The 24,896-nt window shown below is 41.5% G+C and overlaps 2 protein-coding genes across 3 annotated transcripts in view; one reads left to right on the top strand and one right to left on the bottom strand.

Annotated features, from left to right (window-relative positions):
- NAV3 (neuron navigator 3) overlaps nucleotides 1-23,307 on the bottom strand; it is a 526,195-nt gene extending 502,888 nt beyond the window's left edge. Inside the window, exon 1 of one of the 2 annotated variants that reach the window (XM_039570170.1) lies at nucleotides 23,066-23,307. The gene's annotated coding sequence lies outside the window, so the exon portion shown is untranslated. Of the gene's footprint in view, nucleotides 1-21,180; nucleotides 21,364-23,065 lie in introns of those variants that run through there. The other variant, XM_010413726.4, reaches the window with a different exon arrangement.
- LOC120411907 (basic proline-rich protein-like) lies at nucleotides 22,743-23,471 on the top strand. The gene has a single exon (XM_039571079.1). The coding sequence runs from the start codon at nucleotides 22,743-22,745 to the stop codon at nucleotides 23,469-23,471; it is 729 nt and encodes a 242-aa protein (XP_039427013.1).
- Nucleotides 23,472-24,896: the final 1,425 nt, after the last annotated feature.

Here is a 24,896-nt window from a genome sequence, read left to right as displayed (position 1 = left end):
TCAGAAAAGCTTCTCACAAATGTACATTACAGTGTGAAAACAAAATAGTTCTGTGGTGCAACATAGTAAATACAAATGAAGACATGCTGTGTGACACCAATTCTGCAATACGCCTGTGTATTAAAACATCAGGCTAAAACTGCTTTTAAAACACAAAGGGAGATGCATACTTTATAGATGGTTCATGCAAAAGGACACAACACTCATCTGATTAATAGAACACATATTGACATTGTAAGGTATGCTATCCCAAAGACAAACAGCATAAGGTTTACAGTCTGCTGTTTGCGCCCATGCAGTCCAAATTTTGTGACATTTGTACTGCAGAAACAGAGCCCCCCTTCAAGTGTTTCCTTTCAGAGACAAATTGAAAAAACATTATCAGAAGTGTCATCTCTTGCTTGTAAGATAAATAAAGGGGAGATTTTGGCTGGCTTATCAGCCAAACAGAAACACTAAGACACACTTAGGTAGGGTTCTCTGTAAGAGACGGTTACACATGAGCGGATGCCATTTTTCATTCAATCTGGGCTGCCCATTCTGCCTTAATGGTGACCTCCTCAGAAACCACCACACTAGAAGAATCTGTTTGCTTTAAATCAAGTATATTTTGAAACAAAAACAGATGAAAAGAGAAGATATAAAAAACAAACAAAAAAAACAAACAAACAAAAAAAAAAAAAACCCACAAGAAAGAAAAAAAGCAGGGGGAAAAAGCATGTATAAAAAACCTCTAAGAACTATATGCACCCCCTCTCTGCCAAGCCTGGCTGCAGCTAAAGCAGCCTAAATGAAATGAAAAGTTTATCAGGTCAGGCCATGGCTCCTGCCTCCATATGTCCTTTCCCTCACAGCATGTTTTTTAATGACTTTGTATGCAGACATCAGGACTGAGCAAAGGGAGTTCTACACGTGGCGCCAGGATCTGTGGCAGTGGCAGTGGCTCTGGGCTATGGAGAGGCTCTGGATGGGGGTGTGAGTGTGGGTGTACCAGCCCACGTGCTGACTGTTGAATGCTCTGCTGTACAGGCAGCAAAACCCATCCCTGCACCCACTGGGGCCAGGCCACCTGATGGAGCCAGTGCCGAAGCTCCTCTGCTTCCTCTCAGCATCCTCAAAATTCCTCCGGCAGCAAAGGAAGTGCAGGGAGTGAGCAAGGCTTCATCCTGGTCTTTACTTTTTGTGCTCACCAGAGGTGTGGTCTTCATGGTTTACACACAGACCCAGAGACACTGAATCTACAAAGCTATCATACATTATCGCAGCTGGTGATTAGTTGTATTTCTGTCCATTAATTGCTGTACTATGGGTGGGGGGTCCTTGCACCCCCCTTACCTGGTCCCATGCATACCCATGCACAATCACAGAGTCCCAACTGTAGTCCTATTTCTCCTACCAGATTTCAGCATAATGTAAAATATAAAAAATATATATATATTCATATATAAAATATAAAGCTACAAATCTCACAGAATATGTTCCTTACTGTATGATATTCTCCTTATAAAAAGTGTGTTGCATGGAGGGATCTATAAGAGTTCTCCCAAGACCAAAGCCTGGTTAATGCTCCTCAGGAATGACAGGTTCAATCCCACATCATTTCTTCCTTCGGAGCAAGTCCCAGAAAATTAATTTCTCAGTAGCTGACTGAGAAGCACAGAATCAGGCATTATTAGAACTGAAAGATGGCATTAATAAAACATAAGGAGTAGAAACAGATCAAATATGTAAGACTCAACAGCTAGTTGTCAATGAATTCATGTTGCTCGTCAGACACTATTACACGCTGTTCTAATCACTCTCACCAGGAAACATTTCAATGCACTATATTTTAGGTCACAAAAATATTTATTTCTGCTTTACGTAAAAATTATTACCAAACATAAATGCAACTATATGTTTCTTTTTCTCTCCTTATCTCTCCTGGTCAAAAGAACTTATATTCTGCAAAGGGCAGGAAAGAATCAGGGATCAATTCTCCTTATTGACTGTATACACCAGCCAATGCTTGGTCCTTTTCTCTCTGTGCAATGACAACAATGTGACATTTCCAAGAAGCAAAGTTTGCTGACATCATGAGCCACTTTAATGCCATTTTCTGTACCTCATTTATCAGCAGCCATTTAAGTAAAAGGCTGTGAAGGAAAACAGAACTCTGCAGACCCCAGGCTTTGCCCAGAACTTTGCCTACCTTTCACAGACTTGGGACAACCCAGTGCGAGGCTTGACGCAGAGTTTGTGCAGATCAGCAGTCTCATTGTTTGCCATGCTGCAGATAATAAATATAATAATTTTTGCTCTGCACATGCAATCACAAGATGCAGTGTGAATTGAAATGAGCTGACAGTGGGACACAGCCTTTACTCTGCATCTGAAGCTATACAGAAACCATTAGCTTTTTCCTCTGCAGGAAAAAAACCACTGAGATAAGTGAAAAAATGCCAGCTTGTGGGTACTGTGCTGCTGACTAGTCAAAGCATTTAGGTCAGCTCGGTACATGTCAGTACTGACATCAGATGTGGACAGTGAGAAACTCTCAATAATAAGAGAGCTGGGCAGCAAAATTACACCAGTGTCCAGTTAGAGAAAACCTTCATAACCTTTTCTGGTTCTATAATCCCTGGCAGGAGAAGAGGTTGCTACTGAGGAAGATGGCCTGTGAAGCAAAGAGAAAGGCACAGGGATCTGGTTATACACACATCTACCAAGGACCTTATGATATCCTTTCAAGGTCTGCTCCTGCAGAAAAAGCTTTGTGGCATGGAAACAGGCATGAGACCCATCTCTTCTTCCTCACAAGAACTGAGGAGTAGTTCAAAAGAAGAACAGAACTAAAAACCTTATCCTGCCCAGTAATTTAGGGATAAGCAGAACAGGGATAAGTGAGATAGGGATAAGGGACAAGTCCATAAAAGTTGTGGGCTAACAGTGGTGAGTTGAAGGTGATGCTTGAGTCACTGCCTCATGACCCAGTATTTGATTAAAAAACAATAATCAAGGTTACCTCCCTGATTTAAAATTGAATGTCCAGTACTCTTAGGAGCCAACATAAATAGAAGAGCATCTATTGGCAAAAATAGAGACATTGTCCAGCTGATTCCAAACACAATGGAAAAATGTATCTTGATGATAATTTTAAGTTTGTTAACTGAAAACTGTGGTAGTTTATCCAGGGCTGCTTTACTGGTATGCCGTAAGCTACTACTATCACTCCAGAGATTATAGAAATATTTCTGTTCCTTTCAAAATATGATTCAGTGTGGGCAGAGTCCTTCCCTGCAAGTCCTTCCTTCCTGGCAGGTGAACTCATACAAAAAGGAGGCTTTTGATCATACTTAGGAGAAAAACATTTAATGACAAGATGCTTTCCCCTTCCCTCACTTCTCCAATGACATGGGAAGACTAAAAATGTCAACATGCATCAGTGGTTCATAAGGTGTGGCCATTAGATATGAGCCAGGTAATTTTTTCTTCCCATGTGAGTAGTGATGCAGGTGTACTGAGCAATATTTCTTGTAAGGCATTTTAGATAGAAGCATCAGTTAAGACTGGGGAGCAATCAGCATATAAACAGAAAGAATAAAATCACTTAGCACTACCCAACCTCTTGGATTAGTCATAATTGAACGACTAAAATACCATCCAAGTTGCAGAGGAATTTTCATTTTTGCTTCTGGTTTAGATGACAGTGATGGAGCAGTAAAGTTTGCAGCTAGGATGAGCACAAAAGACAAGGTGCCTTCCTTCTTTTCCACCTCTCTGCAGCCAGTGTGGGATCTTTGATCAGACTTCAAAAGCCTTAACATACTCTGTTACAAGCTGAATCAGCATGTGGAGGATAAGGAGCGAGGGAATGAACGGGATACAACCAACTGAAAACCTGCTCGGTTCTGTCTGATTCTGAAAAGATTTCCTAGTTACAGGAGAGTTCAACTCATTCACATTCAAGCCCTGAAAGAGTCTATTTTTTCACAGCTTCTTAGCTGCAGTGGGAGAGCAGCCCAGAGGAGTGTTAACACTTCCTTTGTTCCCAAGACCTGAACTTACCTAAATTTTCTCATGCAAACAGATTGAGAATTCACTTTTTTTTCTTATTGGCCATTTTTTTAATCTTTTTTCATCTAGCATGACTCTCATTGCCAGTAGTAGCCTGGAATAGCTGCCCAAAATCAAGAAACAATTACATAAACATTGAAGAAATTAAGCACTGTATTTTCAAGTGCATCACCTTTGTCCCGTTCTTATCAGAAAACAAAGATTTGATACATACATTTCATTCAATGCTCAAACTACTAAATACTAAAATACCTCATGATAACATAGTTTTAATTTTCAAAAGTCTATTCTGGTACAATTAATTAATTACTATGTGACTGAAAAAAGATGAAGTTAGTATTTTGGAAACTGGAAAATGAGCACCTAACTCTTGGACTGCTTAGGCACAGAATCACTCTAGAAGTCTTCAAAGCTTAACTAGTTTATTGTCTGTTGATTTTAGCAGACTGTAATTTGGTCACACAGGAGAAAGAGGTTTCCTATTATGGAAAATACGTACGTTGTTGTTGTTGACCTCAAATTACTATATTGTGCAGTGATTCCTGCTAATAATAGAGGCAGCATTTGACAAGTGCAACATGATGTAGCAAACATCCCATTGCTAATCCACCAGGGCTGTAAATATGAGAACTATTGTCTCAAAGTCAGAAAATACTGAATACCTAAAATATATTGCAGGAGTTACTGCATCCAGTTACTCAAGGTGGGTCCTTCAAAAAATTTCTTCAAAATATTTAAAGGGAATTATTTTTATTTGTGAGGATGTGAGCCGGGTTTAGCTTAATGGCACACAGGAAAGCATGCTGAATGAAGAAACCAACTGGAGGGAGCACTGATTCAGCTGAACAGTAAAGTAATAATGCTGATCATCTGCCCTCAAGGCATTGTGGTTAAATTTCTGACATTGATGCTTGAGTTAGGAATCCTAAGTGCGTGATACATGTATACACAGAGAGAGAAAATTTCTTGACTCTGGTATATCTAAACAGGGAGTTGGTACTTTGGAGCTGCTGGTCTGTGGGTTTGAAAGAGTAGGTGGCAGTTATAATGCTTTAGTGTTATGAAGCAGATTTATTCCTCTGGATTATGGTTTTCATTAGGATTTACGAAGATTGTTGTTGCTATTCCAGCTTCTCATTGCATACAAACTTGCTCTTGAACAAGAATTTTCTTGCCTCTTTCAGAAATGTCAACAGGAAAATATTTTACCCAGCCAGCTGAGAAAAGTGTAATAAAATCATAATATGCATTTCTCATTATTTTAAAAAGAAATCTTTTATTACTCTTGCTTTGCAATAACCCTCAGAGCATTTTAAGACAAGATGTTAAAAGATGATTGGAGTGACCTTATAAAAAGGTTTTGGTCTTTTTGAGAGTTAGGGTGAAAGTCAGGTCCCATAGAAATTACTTTCAGTACTACCAAATAGTGAGGTAGTAAGTAAAATAACAGAGTTTAACTAAATGCTAAAGTACTGTGCCTGTATGAAACATTAGGCACACAGAAGTCCTCCTGAATGCTAGGGATGTCATGCAACAGGAATGATGTCTTCTTTCACATTTTCCTGTGCCATGATTCTTCAATGTCTGCAGAATAAGAGAGAACAGACCTAGCACAGAGAATAAAAGGTATTGTTTACATGTTATTCCTGACCCTTTAACAAAAAATTGGGGGGTTTAAAGTGAAGAATGGTCTGCACTAACAATTCATGTCACATTACTGATAGAGCACACCAACTTTCAGTCACTTCATACTATGGAGACACCACACTACTAAAACCCCAGCAATATTTTCTATTACTAACAAGGAGTGAAGTCCAAAAAATGAATAACTGGGACATTCAACTCCAAGATATGTCAGATTGGTTTTTGTATGTGTTTTCTGTCCATGCATATACACATGCCATGCACTTATTTTCCAAATCTTCAAAATAGGAATGCAAAACAGTGCCATCTGGGCATTCCGTTCCCTTGTACCCGGGAGTTTTAGGACAAGCTGACAAGACGCATCAGAAAACCCAATGGCTGTGTTCCTTCTCTATCCCAAACAATAGATAATACAAGAATAAAATAAAAGTGGATCTTGTTAGAGCAACTGCTGAGCATTGCACACTAGGCACGGAGTGCCTGGACTGCAGAGGATGTGCCACGTTGTTATGGTAACAAGATAACAACTTTGGTGCACACAGCCGCCACTGTCACCTCTGAGACTGAAATCCAGATTGGCTGGGGATCTGCCCCCTGCCTTGCCCCACCACATCACTGCAAGTGAGACCTAGTGTTGCTGTCCCAAAGTGCAGTCCAGGACTTGCATGACACAGGCAGGGAATTGACACCCTTCCCTGGATCTCTCATGGCCTCCCCACGATCCTCAGAGTTCGCAGAAGAACCTGCTGCAACTGCCAGGACATTACTGGATATGGTAGAAAGTACACAGGCATGACATCTCCAAGTCACTGTCTATCTCTAAAGATATCCATTAAACCTACTGACATTTTGGCTGAACTCAATAGGTAGATTGAATCCCTCATTTTAAACAAAGATGTATAGCACTCCCCTGCTTATGTAAAAGATGCAGAAGCCATTTTCTTTCTACTAAAAATAGACACCATTCATTCTATCAAGTCTTTTGTCTCATTGCCTTACACAATGAATAGTTGGTCCAGTCTATCCTCTGCCAGCAGAAGACTGTTTCACTCTCTTCCTGTGTCCCAGCTTAACCTCTCTCCCTTTGCCCCATAACCTTCTCTCCAACTACTTATTTCATCATTGTTACTTTGGTATCTGTGTGAGAGTTTGGATGCTGGGTTCCCTGGGACACAGCATTGCTGTGGGCACCTGATGCAACCCCTTTGCTCCAGGTGTAATCACAGACAACAGCTTCCAGCATTTAGCTCAGCATGCATTAAGTAAAAAGTATTTTCTTCATAATGCCTCGCTGCTTTGACCCCTACTTTTGCCACTGCCACACAGAGAGCTACAATGAGAGGAAAAAGTGGACCTTGTTTGACCTTGGCCAAGAGCACTTGCACATCTTTCCAGGCAGGTTTCTAGGAAGATTGCCTTCAGAAACAGTTATATTGCCCATAATCACTGCAACTGCCTGGCACTGGAAAATTAACTTCCCATTCCATACATGAAAGTGAGGTGCAGCACACAAGGATGTCCCAAGGAGCAGATAGCAAGAGAAGAGAGCGGGGAGCACTGCTGACATAGGCTGTACAGAAAACCTGCACTCTCATCACAGCTCCATGTGACACCGCCCTGAACTGTCACCCACTGTAGCCCCAGTGACACTGCAAGAGCCTTGCTGCAGGGTGGTACCCGTTCTTCTCTGAAGGGCTCAGGTACTCAGTCCTGCAGCTGTTCAGAGACAAGATCTTCCAGTGGTGGCAATGGCTAACAAGTACCAATTTGGCACCACAGTGCTTGAGTAAGGATCACTACCTGAGGATCAGAGGCTAAAGGTGCAGCATATAACCCCACAATGTGAGATGTCCTCAGTAGAGAAAAGATTATGAGTGATGGTCACATTGGAGAAGGATGAGGATGAAAGGCATTTTGCAAACTTCTGCTTTGAGGCCTATTTTTAAATATGATGTATTGGCCTTGACCTATTTGTGCGTCTAGAGAAATTCCTTAAAGAAAATGGATAAGAGAAGAGATCATTATAAAGATGGACACCATGTGAGCTTTTTCACTTAATATTATCTTGGGAAACCTCAAAAACCACAGTTGATATAACTAAAGACATTTTAGAATCCCTGAACCCCTATGTTACAGGAGAAGCACACACTGCACAAATGTACAGCAGTAAAAATACCTGCTTCTCACAGCATTAATTCCCTCATAGAGTAGCTATCATAAAAATGTGCTGGATTTTAGAGGAAAAAATCCTGCTTTGCTCTGTAAGCCTGCTTCTTTGAGTGTGAAAATACGTAATATTTAAGAAGCTCAAAGTGGTTGATGTACACTGACCTGGCACTGGGAGTGAGGCAGTTGGGGCAGCTCTATCCAACATCTTTTGCTGAGTTCCTTCTACAGCAACAAAACTACAGGAGCTAAGATTGATTTACATGGACATTTACCAATTACATGGGCTTACCTAACTTGGTGATTTTTTTGACTATGTGTAAATATAAAGTAGAAGCATAGTACGAAATACTAGAAAACCAAGCTCTGGTTATGGTACAGTAAGCTAAAAATTCTATATATTTAAAGTTCAGCTGACCTGCTTTGGGCAGCAACAGTTTCTGCCAATGGAATGCTCCTACCTCTGGGTTCAGCTGTTCTTTCCTCTTAAAGCTTTCTTTGCTAACACAGAAATCACACTCCTCTTAGCAGACCTAAAGTGATGACCCTTTAACTACCCAGTAGTTTATATGCATTTTTGTGAGAGCACGGAAACCTGATATTTGAACCTGAGACAACACACAAGTCTCACCTTAAAATAAAAAAAAAAAACCAAAATTGATAAAAATCAGAGATGGTTTCTATTTTTCCTTTTTTTATTTTTTAAAGAAAGGCAGGAAAGATGTCTATTTTAAGATTGTTCGGATGCATATTATTTTAATTAATAGCAGAAAGTTTTGGTTTTTTTTAAATCAGCCCGCTTTCCAGAAAAGCACATGTTTATTACATTCCCCTGGCTTTTTTTATTGACTTTTTTTCTATCCTACCACTTCACCCTTTTCCTCTTTTCACTTCTTTCCCATTATGAGAATTAAACTAATTTGAATCTCTCTGCTGAGGGAAGATTTATAGGGAAAATTCTGGTCTTAACACATGCCATAAGCAGGCCCACACTCACTCTCACCTTTGCTGGTCTCTCAAGCCATGCTTGAAGTATTCTCAGCCTCCGGCTCCCAGCTTCACACCAGGCTATAATCACAGCAGCATTTTGTTAAACCTGTGCATTCCGGCTGAAAATGGAAAGGCCAAGACAGGCCCTAGTCCATTAAGAACAGAAGGATCAGGACCTCAAAGTGTATTCTGAATTGAATAGGGAGCCACCAGAATGTGCAGAGCATTAGTGTGACATGCTCCTGGTGCTCCTTCCTCCCCAAAAGACACACCATTTGTACGCAACTTTTAGCAGTGGCTTTCACCTCTGCATCTTATGTCTTTGGCATGATGCCCTAAATCTTAAGTTATATGAAACTGGAAGAGATTAGCAGCTTCTGTTTCATCAATTATATTACTTTTAATTGCCTTGAAGGATTCATTTGTCTTCACTCCAGTAACCTTTGGCAGCAATCAGCAGTTCAAACACCACACATAGCAGCTCTTTTCAGTCATATTACAATTACTGAAAGGTCCTTAAGAAACAAAAACACTCTCATTCAGATAGCTTTCCAGATGTATTTATTTAAATTCCACCTCTGATAAAATTAAAAGATTAAGTATACTTCTGAGAAGCAAGAAAATGCTTCATCATCACCAGGAACTGGCTTTAAATTCTTGTCTATGTTTTACAAACTGCATAATCAAAGTTCAATAGAGAATATGCAAAGATTGCAAATCTATAGCAGACAGAGAAATTTACATAAATAACAGATATGAATATCTAATGTTTACAGAAATAAAACTGCATCTATGCAAACAGACTAAAGTCTACAACACTAAAAACCATTTCATTCTGCTGATTTTTCAACCCAGAGCTCATTGTAGGTGAATTTGTAGGGGACATTTCAGTCATGTAATGCAAGGAGAAACATCTATAGAAAAAACAATATCTATATATTGCTATGCCGTATTGCTAAAAGAAAATTGGATTAAGGATTGGATGAAAATGGGGATAATTTTGCCTTCAAGACCTTTGGGGTTAGAATCTCCCAGCTACAGCAGAGACCTGTACAAGTCAATGAGAACCTGGCACCCAAAGACCTTAAACAACCTTTAAAAATCTGTTATTTGATATCTCACCCTGAAAGTGGGAATTTGATTTTTTTTTAAGGGTCTCATGTAAAATACCAATATCAAATAATTGCACTGATCACACTGATTCTGCTCTGGAATTATGACAAGGTCACATACAAAGATGACAATTTACTTACTACTGTGAGTTAAAATTTGAAATAAAATAAGACTGTCAGCAGAGCAGTACTGAGCCCAATTCGTCCATCCTAGAGCTAGCCTGTCTCAGTGCATGACTGAAGGTTTATAAGCCAAACTGGATTCTTGCAAGTGGTTTCCACTGGGATGCAGCAGGAGCCTACAGGTGTGGCAGAGGCAGAATTTTGTCTAATACTCATTGTTTGGTTTTTTAAGGATAAAACACTGGTTTCACTAGTATCTGGAAGACAGTGACATCTTGTCACATTAAGAATACTGTCAGTACTCACCCAAAAACAAATGGGAAAGGGAACATGGATAAGCTAGCCCAAAAATTTCAGGGTTTAAAAAAAAAAAAAGTAAAAAAAGAAAGAAAAGCCCAAACCCCAAAATTCCCTAAAAAGCAAGGAGAACCAATACCTCACGTCTCCAAACACATTGTGCTCGACAAGGTCACCCTCCTAATTCAGAGAATTCAGTTAATCCTCTGGATGAATGCAGCATGTGTTGCACTCCCAATGAAACCACACAGGCTCCAAATAAGAGGCCATCAACTATTGCTATATAAATGCAGTCAAATGGCTGGGAGCCTGAATAGCATCATTTAATATTTCCCCTTTCCAATAAAAAAACAAAACAAAGAGAAGTGTTTTACTGAAGGTGTGCATTGTTTAAAAGGCCAAAAGGTGCCTTTCCTTCTAAATTTTAAAAACATTAATCAAGAATGAAATAAACAACATGTGCAAGTCAAAGGTTAATATCCCAGGGTCTTTAATGTGCATTTACCACCCACTTCTTTTCCATTAACACCATCACCTCCTCCCTGTCTTTCAACACCCCTCCAACTATTCCTGCCTTGTGTCTCACTGATTCACACAACTGAAAAGTAGTAGGTATTTTGCAGCTAATCTTCAGAAAACTGCTGCACAGAAAACAGGGTTTGCCTTCTGTTCTAAAGTCTGAAGGTAATGACCACTAGAGAGAAGCAATTGTTTCATTTCTCCTCTAAAGTGTTTCCCTGGGTTTTGTTTGTTTGTTTAAAGATGAGAAGACCAGTTTCACTATTACCTTGAAGACACTGACATCATACTACAACAAAAATATCATAAACAAGAGAATAACCAAGGTCCATGGAGCAGATTTTGATTTTAGAGATAATGGCATTAGTCCAAGATAGATTTAAATGATTTAAATAATGTGACTGTAGAAATTCACCAACACTTTTAAGGATAGAGTATGGCTGTAATTATATCTGAACAATTAACCTTTACAATTGTGCTGTTTAGAATGCTTCTCTGAGTGGGTATGTTCTTAATAATTTGGCTGTTAATTAAAATTGCTATCTAAAGGGTTGTCAGAAATCTTCAGTGAAAAAAAAAATATTGGGCTAGGGTAGAACCAGGACAAAATAATCCCTCTCTGAATGTGTTTTCCATCATATTCACTGGAAAAAAAACAAAGAAAAGCAAAGAGAGGAAAGAAGAAATTGTTCCTGTATGTTCTCTACTTATCTAGAAAATATAGAGCAGTATTTGAAAAATTTCAAAAGCATTTCCGTATCAGTAAGGAAAGGTACCGAAAGGGTAACAAGGTAACTTAGATTTTTTTTCCTCTGTTCTTTCCTACAAGGTAGAATGAACCTATTGGTATAATACATCTTTTTCATTTCTCACACTGATGTTTTTTTAATTCTCCCTAAACTGTTTTCATGATTCTAAGCAAATCTCTAACATCATTACTTGTATTTACAGAACAAAGATTCTTCCCAAGATGTCCTTTCAGTGGTGAAAACAAAGGCTACTGTTTACTCAGAAAATATTTCTCAAACTCCATTAAATGATTATGTTAGAAAAGAGGAAAAAAATCACACCAGTGAGATTTAAACACCTGTACAGCTCAGTCACGAGAACCTCTGACCTCTGGCACATCAAGGCTCGTTGGAGAGACTGAGTTTGCAAGTTCCTCATTAGGTTGAATTCCACTCTACTGAACACATGCTTTGCTGAATAAAAAGACCACATGAATTTATAACTACTTTACAAGAGTAGCACCTTACACTAAACGTCTTTGATTTTAGCAGGTAGGTATCAAAAGATCTGACCTCTGACTATTTTCAGACAAGCTTCATGGTGAATACTCTCAAATGACAACTCATATTCAAAACCATAGATAAGTCTACAATATATAAGTCCAAAACACGTTTCCTTATAACTTCTGGCCTTATTTCACCACTGTACTTAGTCTGTTAACCTTATTGCTAAATATTCTTCTGTTGTGGAGTTACTCTGCATTACCCTGCACGGGAAGGCACTGCACATGTGCAGGAAGATGTACATTTTATGATTACTTTGGCCAACTCCAGGAATGTGTCAGGGGAGGCCATTTTTAGGCCATGTGGCAAGACAGTTGCATGTTCTGGTGCTCTGCAGACAGATTTCTTCGGCCTTAAATTCCAGAGCCTCCATATCTGCTATTTGCTCTCCTGCATGCTTCAGGCAAAAGGTTGTAGAGCACTGTCAGGATTTTCACGTCAGACACATAGAAAATCTATTTCAGGCTCTCAAAGTGGAAAGTGGTAGTATACGTCATCTAACACTATAGGTCATTTTATCTCACAGGAGACATGAATGAGAGGGCTGGGTAGAAGGAATATTATGCCTCAAGCAGCTCCAGACCGGCTACGTCCTGTCTGCTCCCCGAAACAGCATGGGTACATGTAGGAACTAATACACTTATGTGCAGCTAGGAATGGGCATTTATATTTTTTCAAGCACACACTGATATCCAGCAATTTGGGGAAGTGGGCTTAAAAAAGAAATGGAAACAAACATCTTGGGTCCTCTTTTACTTTCCATTACTCACTGTTTCCAAAATTGCTTTTTTGGTTGTTGTTTTTTTTCCCTTTTTCTTCTCAAAATATGCCACATATTTTCCAAAAATTATTTTGAGGATCTATAGTGCTAACTTTACCAGCAGTGCATATGCATTTTACATAACTGAGTTAACCTTAGGCTAACCTTGACCTATGCAGTATTTGATGGCATACACTGGAAATCCTGTGTGCTGTGCAACAATGAAGCAGCAGGAACAAGGAACCTAACACCAAGCTTCATTTAGTATTATGTCATGTGTAACTCTCCTATTGGGGCTACAGAGAGACTGCCACGTAGTCCAGGTCCCGCAAGACAAATTGAGCTAAGAGATGATGCTGAGGCCATTGTTATGTCAGTCTAAGGCCATTCTGTAAGGGTTTGATCTCTGGAGGCCACCTCGCTCTCCCTCCTGAGGGAAATCTTACTTATCCCTCTCATTCTTCAAGGAGGGACATAGCAGTTCTGTGGCTCTGACTGTGTGAAGATCACAAAATATGTGTGTTGGAACATCAGAAGCATCTGCTTCTGGCAAAATGTAGTGCTTGCAGTCCAAATACCCAAGAATCTCTGCCACCTAATGGCTGGAATAAATCAGGCTTTGACTTGCATGCATTGACTGATCATCATAAAATGAAAATTATTGGAACTCAGAGCCTAAAAATCTCTGCATGAAAAACTAATGTGATATTACTAGAGAGAACAGCAGTTTGAAAATGGAAGGAACATGTGATGGGACTGGAAGCAATCTGCAGGTAAATTTCAGCTATATTCAGGTCACGAACTCAACTCCCTTGTTACTTCTGAGCCTGAAATTTATTTAATAGAAAGAAATAAAATGTGAGAGGGAAGGGAATAAATTATCCTATTTTAACATCATTGAATTATGTGCCATGAAGTTACTGCACTGAAGTTTTCATCAGCATGAGAAGAGGATGAGTAAGCTAGGGAGGAGCAGATTGCCAACAACAGCCTTTAGCTATACCATTATATATGCTTTAAAAAGTGCTTGTAAATTTGTACACTTGGGAATTTCATGGACCCACACCTGGTCTTAATCTGGTCTTTAATCATGTCATTGATGCTAGCAAATTCTTGCAATGATTCTTAATAACTAGGGAAACTGATTTTACTTTACACAGATTGAAAGCTGTTAACTACTTTGGTGTTCAACATTTAAGCCATCAGTTATTCAGTCTTGTAACCAGTATGGTTGCCTACCTTTCTAAGGCAGATTACAAACAATAAAGAAAAATTGAGAAAATAAACCAAGGAAATGCCCCAAATGACCACATGATATGATAGTGCTTTCCAGTTAGTCCGCCAGTTGTCCCCAAATCGGTTACTTCACATCCACAAGATAACTTAAGGGGCTTTGGGTTTTACCTGTAATGCAAACTATTTGCAATATGCTATGCAAGGAAAAGATTTGGTATAGATCCACAAAGTTCTCTTACAAAAGAGATATTTGTAAATTCCCCCCAAATGAAAATATAAATCAAAGGTATTTGAGTTTAATTTTCTATCAAAGCATACAAAATGAATGGCAAGGGAATGGGCTAGTAAGTAGCAAGAATTCTTAACTGATTCCTCTGTGGATGAGATCACAGAAAATTATCTTACAGCCAACCTATTGTAAATGAGAGAAAATTGTCAAAAAACAAATTACAGAGTTTTAGTCAAAACTGACTCAGTGGAAAAGTCAGTGTTTAAAAACTGACTCCATGAAAATAAGCAGCTACAGATAACAAAATAATCACAAGGACACAAACATCATTTAAAAAGCACTACAGAAAATGTGGATTTAAATGTTATTAGTACACTGTCATCCAAACTAATAGTGCGTCTACATTAAGCTCAAACTCTCACTTCCATCTTTTTTAGCGCCACTGTCACATTCAAGACTCCCACAACACTGCCATTTACCAGCAAAACATAGCTGAGTGATGCAGACTGTCATTTGCCTTTATCTGTTTATCAATAAAATGTGGTGAGGCACTAGTTACATGTATGAGCATGTACACTTCTTGTACTATGCTTACAGTAACTTGTTATAGAAGTCCTTTCTTTCAATTCCTTGTAGCTAGTTATTAAAAACTAACTAAACTGCCTTTTCAGTTCAGCATGTGCTGAGCATTTTCCAGGGATGGGAAATCTACCACCCTTCTGAGCAACCTCTTAGGGGGTTTACCACACTCATTGTGAAAAATGTCTTCCTTACGTCCAATCTAAATCTACCCTCTTTTAGTTTAAAGTCATTACTCCTTGTTGTGTCAGACAAACCCTGCTAATAAGTCTGTTTCCATTTTTCTGGTAGGCCACTTTAAGTACTGAAAAGCTGCAATAAGATACCTTTGGAGCCTTCTCCAGTCTGACAGCCCCAGGTCTCTCAGTCTGTTTTCATATGTGAGATGCTCCATCCCTCTGATTACCTCATGGCCCTCCTGTAGACTCCCTCCAACAGCTCCATGTCCTTCTTATGTTGGGGATTCCAGAGATGGATGCAGCAATCCATGGGGGGTCTGACCATAGCAGAGTACAGGGGCAGAATCACCTCCCTCAACCTGCTGGCCACACTGCTTTTGTTGCAGCCCAGAATATGACTGGGTTTCTAGTTATGTCCAGCTTTTCCTCTACCCCAATTCCTTCTTAGCAGGGCTGCTCTCAATTCCTCCATCCCTCAGCTTGTATTGTGGCTGGAGATTGCCTAGCCCAGGTGCAGCACCTTGCACTTGGCCTTGCTGAACCTCATGAGGTGCCCTTGGGCTCATTCCTCCAGCTTGTCCAGTCCCTGTGGACAGCATCCCATCCCTCAGTTGTGTCCACTGCACCACTCAGCTTGGTGCTCTCTGCAAACTTGCTGAGGGTGCACTCAATCCCTCTGTCTATGTCACTGATGAAGATATTAACCTGTACTGGTCCCAGTACAGACCCTGGAGGGTCACTCCTTGTCACTGATCTCCATTTGGATATTAAGCTGCTGACCACTACCCTCTGGATGTGACCATCCAGCCAATTCCTCATCCAACTAACAGACAATTCATCAAATCCATCTCTCTTTAATTTTAGGGAGTAGGATGTTTTGAGCAACTGTATCAAAGTCTTTACAGAAGTCCATAGGAATGACACCTGTAGCCCTTCTCCCACCCACAGATGCAGTCACTCCACCACAGAAGGCCACTCAGTTGGTCAGGCAGGACTTGCCCTTGGTGAAGCTGTGCTGGCTGTCTCAAATCACATCCCTCTCCCCCATGTGTCTTAGCACAGATTCTATGAGTATTAGTGTTGGACAGAGGGAGGGAGAAAAAAAGCTAAACAGACATTGCTCTTATTTAGAAGTAATTCATCATCTGGGCACTGTATTCTGCTAACAACAAAAATCTCAGCAGGGTGGTTTTAAACTGGTATCTGACCGCTTGGGACTGTTTATTTCTACCCAGCTGTCCAGACTGAAACCTACTTATCAATGCAGAGCTTATTTACCTCTTTGCTGAAATTATCTTCAATGCGCTGCCAAAATGACAATGTTGTGACAGTCTCTGAAGGTTTGCTTTGATTACCTCTGCACCATGGTGACACAGAACCACTGGACTGCTTTGATGCTCAAGAGAAAGGACAACAGGTTCCATAAACAGTGTTTTCTAGCCACAGAAGATAAACGAATTCCTCCCAGACCCTCTAAAGTAACAGCCTAGTTCACTTGTTACTGCTCCAGACTAAATCACTCCTAGTTTTTTTTCCTTAAAACTGGTGAGTCTGCCTCTCTCTTAATAAGCAGCCTGCATCCCCAAAAAAGCCCTTTAAAAATGCCCTGTGCATCAATGCAGATGTGACATACTTCACTTTCTTTCACTTTTACTCAGTCTTACTGAGGCGATTCCTACATGCAAAGTTACACCCTTCTTATATTCTTCAGAATGATATTGTTCATTTTCCTTAGATATATCTTAAAGAAGTCGTGCCCCAAAATATATGAGCTCTACAGGAGTTTGTATCTGTGACATGCAGCTAAAGCTTCACAATTAAATAACAGTGATATTACTGGAGTCTCATATTGCCTAATAGTTTATAATGTAACTCAGTGCCTTATGCACGCTGAAATGCCTTCAAATAACTGCATCAGTGCTCCAGTGTCTTTTCCAAGATATAGTGACTCTTGCTTTAACTATTTTGGTGGCTTGGATGACTAATCAACTTTGTTGTTAGTCAAGACTTTCTGTAAGAATATTTGGATGTGCTACTTCCAGAAGAGCAATGCTGCATGAATTTGCAATGGTTTTAAATAGATCATAACAACCCTTATCATCTTAGGTTCTTCTGCAAATTCATCAGCTGTTCCATCAACAGTTTTTAACTGCCCGCTTGTCAATGTTATTTTAACTTTTGCCAATTTAATGTACTTCCCCTGCGTTATTGATTTTTAAAGCTTAATAACAACACATTAGGACATACTCCAAAGATCAAAGTTTTATAGTCCAGCTGGAGTTTTACCATAAAACCCATTCATCTGCAGTAAACAGAATTGTTAATAATGAACTATTAAACCAATTTTGGTTTTGACATGCTCTTCCAAGTTGCCATGTCACCTAGGACTGGTTTTCCCATTAACTTGACATTTTATAGAACAAAGGCAGACATGGACATCTATTTAAAAACAAGGTGGAAGTGAACAAATTGGCCATTAAAAGTTAGATGTTACATACACATTTGACAAAAAGTAACATTTCACTGTAAGAGGTAACTGACATCACCGTGAAAAAAGACAAATATAAACAAAACAGAACCCTTAATACAATAATGACTCCTGAAAAAGGTAATTGTACCATAATTTCATATTTGTAACTGTAAACTTAATTAATGCTTCATTTACAGATTGTAGCTCTTCCTTATGGACGATATTTCTTCCCAAACCTAAAACAGTGATTCTACTAGTCTTCAGCAAAACACTTTGTTTCAAGCAGCATCTATCATCTTGCTAATGAAAGTGTCAATAACACAGAGAGAAGCAGCACATTTTCCACAAAGAAGAAGGTACATATGTAATAAATCTAACATGAAAAATATCCGTTGTTTTTATGAAATGTAAACATATTTGATATATGTTCCCTCCAAATCAAATTATTTAGAACACTGCAGGATATCCCACTTAAAAGGACTCCAGGATTAGCTTTTATTTCTCTATGAGCATGGTTCTGAATAACCAAAAAAATTCATGTTTTCTATTTGTCACTGACAGGAGATTGATTAAAATCTGGGGAAACAACAACTGCTACTATTTCTGTCAGCTCTCAGTCAAGCATTCTCTCTTACAATTTTTAATAGTGCTTAGGCTTTTTTTAACTTTATGCAAATGTTTTTCTGACTCAGTATAAATATTAACTTTCTTTACTAACACTATTACTTCACCAGCTTTCAGTTACTTCTCAATTATTTGGAGTGTTTCCATCTGAAAGGTATCATCAGAGGCTTACCCTCCAAGCACCAACTGGGACCACCTCTGTTTCAAATTAGAGCTTAGCACCCACTGCTGCAGTACGAGTAAACCAAACAGTCATGACTGTATTGGGATGTAACAGAATACAATTATCATTGTTTAAATTAAGTTTGGAGATAGAAAGTCATCAGAGATTGAAAGTCATCAGTAGACATAATGGCGCGACCTTATTTTCTTGCTCACATTTCCTTTCTGTCTCTTGGAATTAGTCTAGAAGGACATTGCTGTCTCATTTGAAATATGTCTCCTGATGTACATGTCTGGATGTGGAATGCATTTGCTCTATGGAGCTTTAGTTCCCTGGACTCCACTTAAACACAAACACTGTGAACCAGTCCCTGCAGTAAGTGACATTTATCAGCCCGTTCCTGAGAGACCTGACCATCTCCATCCACAAAAATTAACAGTCAAAGCTCAGCAGATATCAAGATCCACTAGCTCCATTTCACACAAATCCCTGGAAAAAACCTTTTTTGCATACACTTTCCTGATATAGTTACATAGAAGGGAGCATTAGTGCTTGCACCATCCAACACTGTCCCCAGAGGACACCTCATTTGCATGCAGACAACCATGTGAACCAGTGCTCCAAGAAGCTAGTGAGGACCAAGAAGCTCTGTCAGAAGAAGGAGCAACTTTTTAAATGTTCTGTCCTGCACAGGGTTTCTGTGATGCCTCAAGGTAGTCCAAATCCAGAGGACTGAAAGCACATGGAACAAGGATTGGTGAGCCTTGGAAATGCTGAAAGATGGGACTCAAATACTGGTCTGCTAATGTCCAGTTGAGAAGAGAGGACAGCTCACACTGCCATTATCCTATCTGACCTTTTTGGGTTAACAGAACATTTGTCACTCAATTAAATAGATACAATTCTAAATATAGATAGGAAAGTGGAAAAAAACAACTAAGAGGGGCTATTTGTACGCAGTCATTTTCAAGAGTAGAAAAGAAACATTAGAGTACAAGCAAAACATACCGCAATTACCAATACATATTACATATTTTACAAAATGTTTCTGCAAGGAAATTTTACCACAGTATTTCTTCTAATGATTGTTAGGCAAACAGTGAGAATGTGGGTAAAGGTCTGATTTAACACTGACAAAATCCCAAGTCTTTTCATGGCAAGCATAGCATCGGGTCCTTGCAGTGTATATTACACTGACTGGCATAAGGAAAACGTAATAAAAAACACAGTAGTGGTTTTGCCCCCATCTTGCTTATTTCTCTGACATGACACATGAAGTTTATCTTAAAGAGACCCAGTTCTCAGAAGCCAGCATCCATCTGTGGTAACAATTTTCCATGCATACATTTATCTTTGCAGTAATAACTGATCTACATATAAACAAACCAGTTTCTTACATACAAATTCTAACAGCTCTCAGGCAGATTATTTCATCAGCACGTGCAGGCAATACCACGGGAGGCTAGTACAAAAAAATGCATATGCATCAGTGCAAGTCAGATTCACTGCTAAAAAACCCAGCTACACATGTCCCAGCTGTACACCTCTAATCCATCTCAATGTGGAGAATAACTGCAAAATTTAGCACAAATTAGATAACACTCCTCTAAGAAAATGAGAAACTCTGTATTATTACATCCCTGTGTTACCAATCAAACATAATGAATTTTTGATCCTCTGCAGTATAAAGCACAGTACTGCCAGCCATCTAAAGCGAACATTCCCAGACACTGAAACACATCTGTAAATATTCTTGCCCAGGGTGCTGATCTCGGTGGCAATTTCTGGCATTGACTCATGTCTACTTTTCCTAAATCCATACCAGTAAAATCTGGACAAAACAATAGCTTTATGAAGGATTCTGTTAATTCCTATTAATTACTGCAGCTAGCTGTCCAGCAATGTAAAACTGGCATTATTTTTACAATTCTCTTAAACTGAAATTCAAACTAATTTCAGCTATTCTCTCATAGTATTTTTAGTTGAATCAATATCATTCAGCCATTTTGAAAGCTGTTATGACACACAAACTAATACTCACATGAACACATTCCTTAATACAGGAGAATAAAGGTTATGCTGCAACTCTTTTTTATATACATGCACTGTTTAAGTGTTTATTAGAGGAGCCCAAGAGGTCTATTGGTTCCCTCAATATACTGTAAGTGCTTTTCTCCCTGCAAGGTAACAGCCTCACATCTCCTGCAGTCTAATCCATACTGTGACTGATGGTGACCCCTCCTCACAATGCATGGCAATATTCAACAGTAAAAAGCCTTACAACTGCTCTGAATTTGGCCCCCTGAAGTCGTATTACCATAGGAGTTTTTGATTTTAACTGTGGTAGTCTAGGCTAGATAGAATGTGAACTCAGAAAAGTAAGTGTATTAAAAGGTTCCTCAATTCTCAGATCTGATTTTTGTTCATATTTAAAGCCCACAACAGTGGAAAGAGGAAAGAATTTTTTTTTTTATCCTTGCAGCACTTCAGAGTCAATACATTTACCAAGATACAATCTGAATTCCATTCTGATTAGCAGAATGGTTAGCTAATTGGCAAGCACATACAATTTAAGAACTAGATTTCGTAGATTAAACTCATTACTTCAAGCTTTTTATGTTAGGCTCTGAGTCCCCGCATAACCTCTTCCCCTGCCGATTATCTGCCCTGCTCCCTTTTCATATTTCATTCCCGTGCTTCGGTGCTGTAATCCAATGCCTTCTCTGGAAAGGTTGCCTCACCTGCCCCCAGTGCTTCCTCCTGTCCAGGCTCTCTCTCTCGCAACCCCGGCTCCTCATACCCCAGGCTTGACCCGAAGGTTAGGGCCGTCCTCTCTGAGCCACCAGCCCCTCGGCACAAATTACTTGTCTCGCTGAACTGTTACATTTCCCGGAATGAAGCCAGTTACCAGGCGGCGGCGGCGGAGCTGGTTGTTGATCTGTGATACCCTCCAGCTGACTGCCTTTTTAGCATGCACGATCTTCAGGCCACAGACTACGCCTTTCTTTTGTGTCTGGAAAGCTTGTAGCAGTTGCTGGGCACTAGGAACAAACCAACCTTTGTATTGGGAGCTACAAAAACTCTTCTCACCTAAGAGGACTGCAATCCCCGTCCACCTTCCCTAAAGAGAAAGATTTAAATGAGGTCCGGGGATGTTTAAGGATGAGTAGCCTACTCTGAAACAAGGCTTGTTTTCTATGTTGACTGTTTTACATTGAAAATAAAGCTCGTCAAAGGCTTGAAGTTGCCTTTACTTTGAAAGAAATACGTCATCTTCAAATATGCAAAGCAGGTTTACTGTTGATAACCCAAGAGTTACTGACCTTGTATTTCAGCTGTTCTCAGCGTGCACTTTGTCTTTTTCTGTAATAAGATCATCTTACCACCAGATGATTATTGATCACTTATGACAGAAACAAAAAGCCTTGAGCAGACTAATTTATTCATTGTGCTCAGTGCAAAGTGATGTAAAAAATGACAAATAGTCCCCTTTTCTTGCCCACTCGCCCCCCCCCCCAAAAAAAAAAAAATATATAGTCAGAGTCAGAAACACCAATTCAGGATGAAACCCAGAGAGCTAGGGAAGATGGCAAGCAACAATAAGTTTTACCAGAGACCTGCTTGGTGAACAGCTACCACCTGGCCATAGCAATGGCACTACCAACCGAGTATGATCGCAACTGGAGTAGATCCTCACCACCTAACCCACACCTGCTGGGGCCTTCCCCGTGCTGCCCACCCAGGAAGGGGAGACAATGCATGGCTGCAAGAGAAGGCTGTGGAGCAGGGCTGGGTGGCTCAGGACCCATGGGGCCATCAGCCCCCTTGCCAACCCAATGCCGAGGCAGGGGCAAGATGTATCCCCCATCCCCAAGTTCTCCGGACGGGCCCAGGCAGGTGAGCAAAGAGCAGGTCATGGACGGAGAAGCTTCTAGACTAACCTGCTCACAGGTTTCCACGATGTGCTTTCTCCCCTCTCGGGGGACCCAGACCATGACACCCGGCTGGGGGATGCTTTGGGCTGCTCTGCCCCGCTCCTCTCCGACGCGACGGCGAGGGCTGTCCCCTGCCCGCCCCAGCTGGAGGGCTGCAGAGGGCTGCGGGACGCTCCGGGCGGGGGGCACGGCCAGGGGCAGGGGACGAGCGGAGATGCGGCAGGTACCGGCCGAGCCGGGAACGGGCAGCCGGGTGGCTGTGTCCTCGCTCGCCGCAGATTTTAAGGTTAAGTGCGTGCGATTTCTCACCCTCACAAAAGGGAGGAGGGAGGAAAGATGATCAAGGAAACAAACCAGGCAGGGGAGCGATGAAGGGGAGGGGGAAGAGAAGAAAAGGAGGGAGAAACAAAGGGAAGAATAAAACCCTCTCCGGGAACAAGCAAACAAAGAGGGTAAAAAGAGCTCGGCGGTCTCCTCGGGAGGTTACCCCCCGCCGGGCTCCCCGGCACCGCGGCACCCCGCCCCGACGTGCGGCCCCCCGCGGCAGCCGGCCGGGCTGCGGCCCCGGCCCCGGGCTGCTGCCCACGGCCGCGCACAGCGGAGCCCCGCGGGCAGGACCCCGCGCCTGGCCGCTGTCGCCCTGGGAAGTTCGGCGGCGCGGAAACACCCCGGCGGGGTCGGGGCACCTTACCTGTCGGCTGGCACTCCTCGGGGAGCGGTGGGATGAAGCGGGGAAAAAAATGGGGGGGGAGGAAATAATAATAAAGCCACCCCAGTTTCCGAAATTGCACCGCTCGATCAGGTTACTATGGAAATCGTCGCGAGGAGGCAAAAAAAAAAGCCAGAAGCCATCCTCATCCTCTCCGCCTCCGCGAGGGACCGCGGCGCCGGAGCCGCTGCCTCCCCGGGCGCAGGGCTGCGCGCTCCCCGCCGCCGGCTGCTCTCCGCCGCCGCGCACCGGCAGCGGCCCCGGCCCCAGCCCCGCGCCGCGCCGCCAGCGGTGCGGCCCCCCGCCGCACAGCTGGAATTTAAAGGGGCCGTGCTCTCCGGGCGCCGCTGCCTCCGCCGCCCACGGCCGGCTGGGTGTGCCTTTGTAACCAAAAGTTTCCCGCGGGTGCTCTGAGATACGGGCATCCAAGGGGACACGGGGGATGAGGGAGCGACGCGTTTGCTGAGTAGCCCTGGGCGTTATGAATTATTATAGGCGTAACAGCAGGATCCAAAGGCCTCAACAGGGCTCAGTTGCAATGAGCGCTGTACACAGACACGAAAAGAGGCAGCCCCGGCCTCTGAGAGCTTGTAATGTGAGCAGTGAGGGCAGACAAAAGGGAAAAAAGTGTATAAATGAGCGCTGTACACAGACACGAAAAGAGGCAGCCCCGGCTTCTGAGAGCTTGTAATGTGAGCAGTGAGGGCAGACTAAAGGGAAAAAAGTGTATAAAATGCATGAGGGGTTGAAAACTTCCTAACCAGTCCAGCCCTCCCCAGCCCGCAGATCACAATTTTTAAATTGCAACTAAAAGACTCAAAAAATACAACAAACAGTTCTGACACAGATCATCCTTTTTGTGCCCCTTATTCATAAACGGAAGCGCTCTCAAGCCTGCCTGTCCCGAGAAGTGAGCTTGGCCTGCAGGACACCCTGGCAAGCCTGGAGGCTGGATCCAACTGGAGCCCAACTGTGGAGAGAGCTGTGCTAACAGCTGCCACTCACAGGCACATACAGACTTTCACCTGAGTGGGTGGACAGAGCTTAGCAGCCATTGCCACCACTTCATTCTGCCCTATCTGTCCTCACCTTCACCCCTCACATGCTGCTCTCCTCTGTCCCACTCCTCGGTGAGCCATTTCTCACCACAAGCCCTCTCTCTGCTCCAGCAGCATCAGGTCCTGCAGCTGATTCAGCATCTACCACCCAAAGGATGGGTTTTCACCCCTACAGAATATATTCCACAAGTTTCTGCTGGTGGGGAATGAAGCTTCTAAGTTATTCCAGTTCTGAAAAATGTCTGCCGCAGAGCACAGGGAAACCCCTTATTTGCTCTGTTGTTGCAGTCTAACACTATATGTGCTTCAGCTCCCAAGAAAGGGGAGAAGTAGGGAGAAAAAAGTCTTCAGATGATTGCCTTAAAGAAAATGAGCCCCTTCTGAAGTAAAAATGTGGAATTATTCTTTCCAGAGGAAGAACACTTTGCAAGTCACAGGTTTAGGGAAAGATAGCTTGCAGTTAGTGGCTCCCGTGATACCTATGGGGCTTCAAAAAACCTTCATCTTCCAGTCTATCAGCTGGTCAAGCCTTGCAGCTCTCTATTTGTCACAAATGTTCATCAGTGCTGGTCACCACAACTGCAGCTGAAACTACCTCATGAGGTGAGGGAATTAGCTACCAGAGGCATGTTTGGATGCAGGAGTAAAAGAATGAACAAAAGAAACAACAAACCTCTCCTATTGAGCTGTGTGGTATTTTCCCATTCTGATTAATGCCTGACATTTCAGCTAGCCATTTCTATTTAAGAAAGTAA

The sequence above is a fragment of the Corvus cornix genome, chromosome 1A (genome assembly GCF_000738735.6).
Source record: "Corvus cornix cornix isolate S_Up_H32 chromosome 1A, ASM73873v5, whole genome shotgun sequence".
Classification (NCBI taxonomy): Eukaryota; Metazoa; Chordata; class Aves; order Passeriformes; family Corvidae; genus Corvus; species Corvus cornix.
The sequence above is the reverse complement of the archived record's forward strand: the minus strand, read 5'-3'. Positions and strand labels throughout refer to the sequence as shown.

What these genes read in the sequence shown, in the direction of transcription:
- LOC120411907 (XM_039571079.1), top strand. Translation starts at nt 22,743, where the DNA reads ATGAAGGGGAGGGGGAAGAGAAGAAAAGGAGGGAGAAACAAAGGGAAG.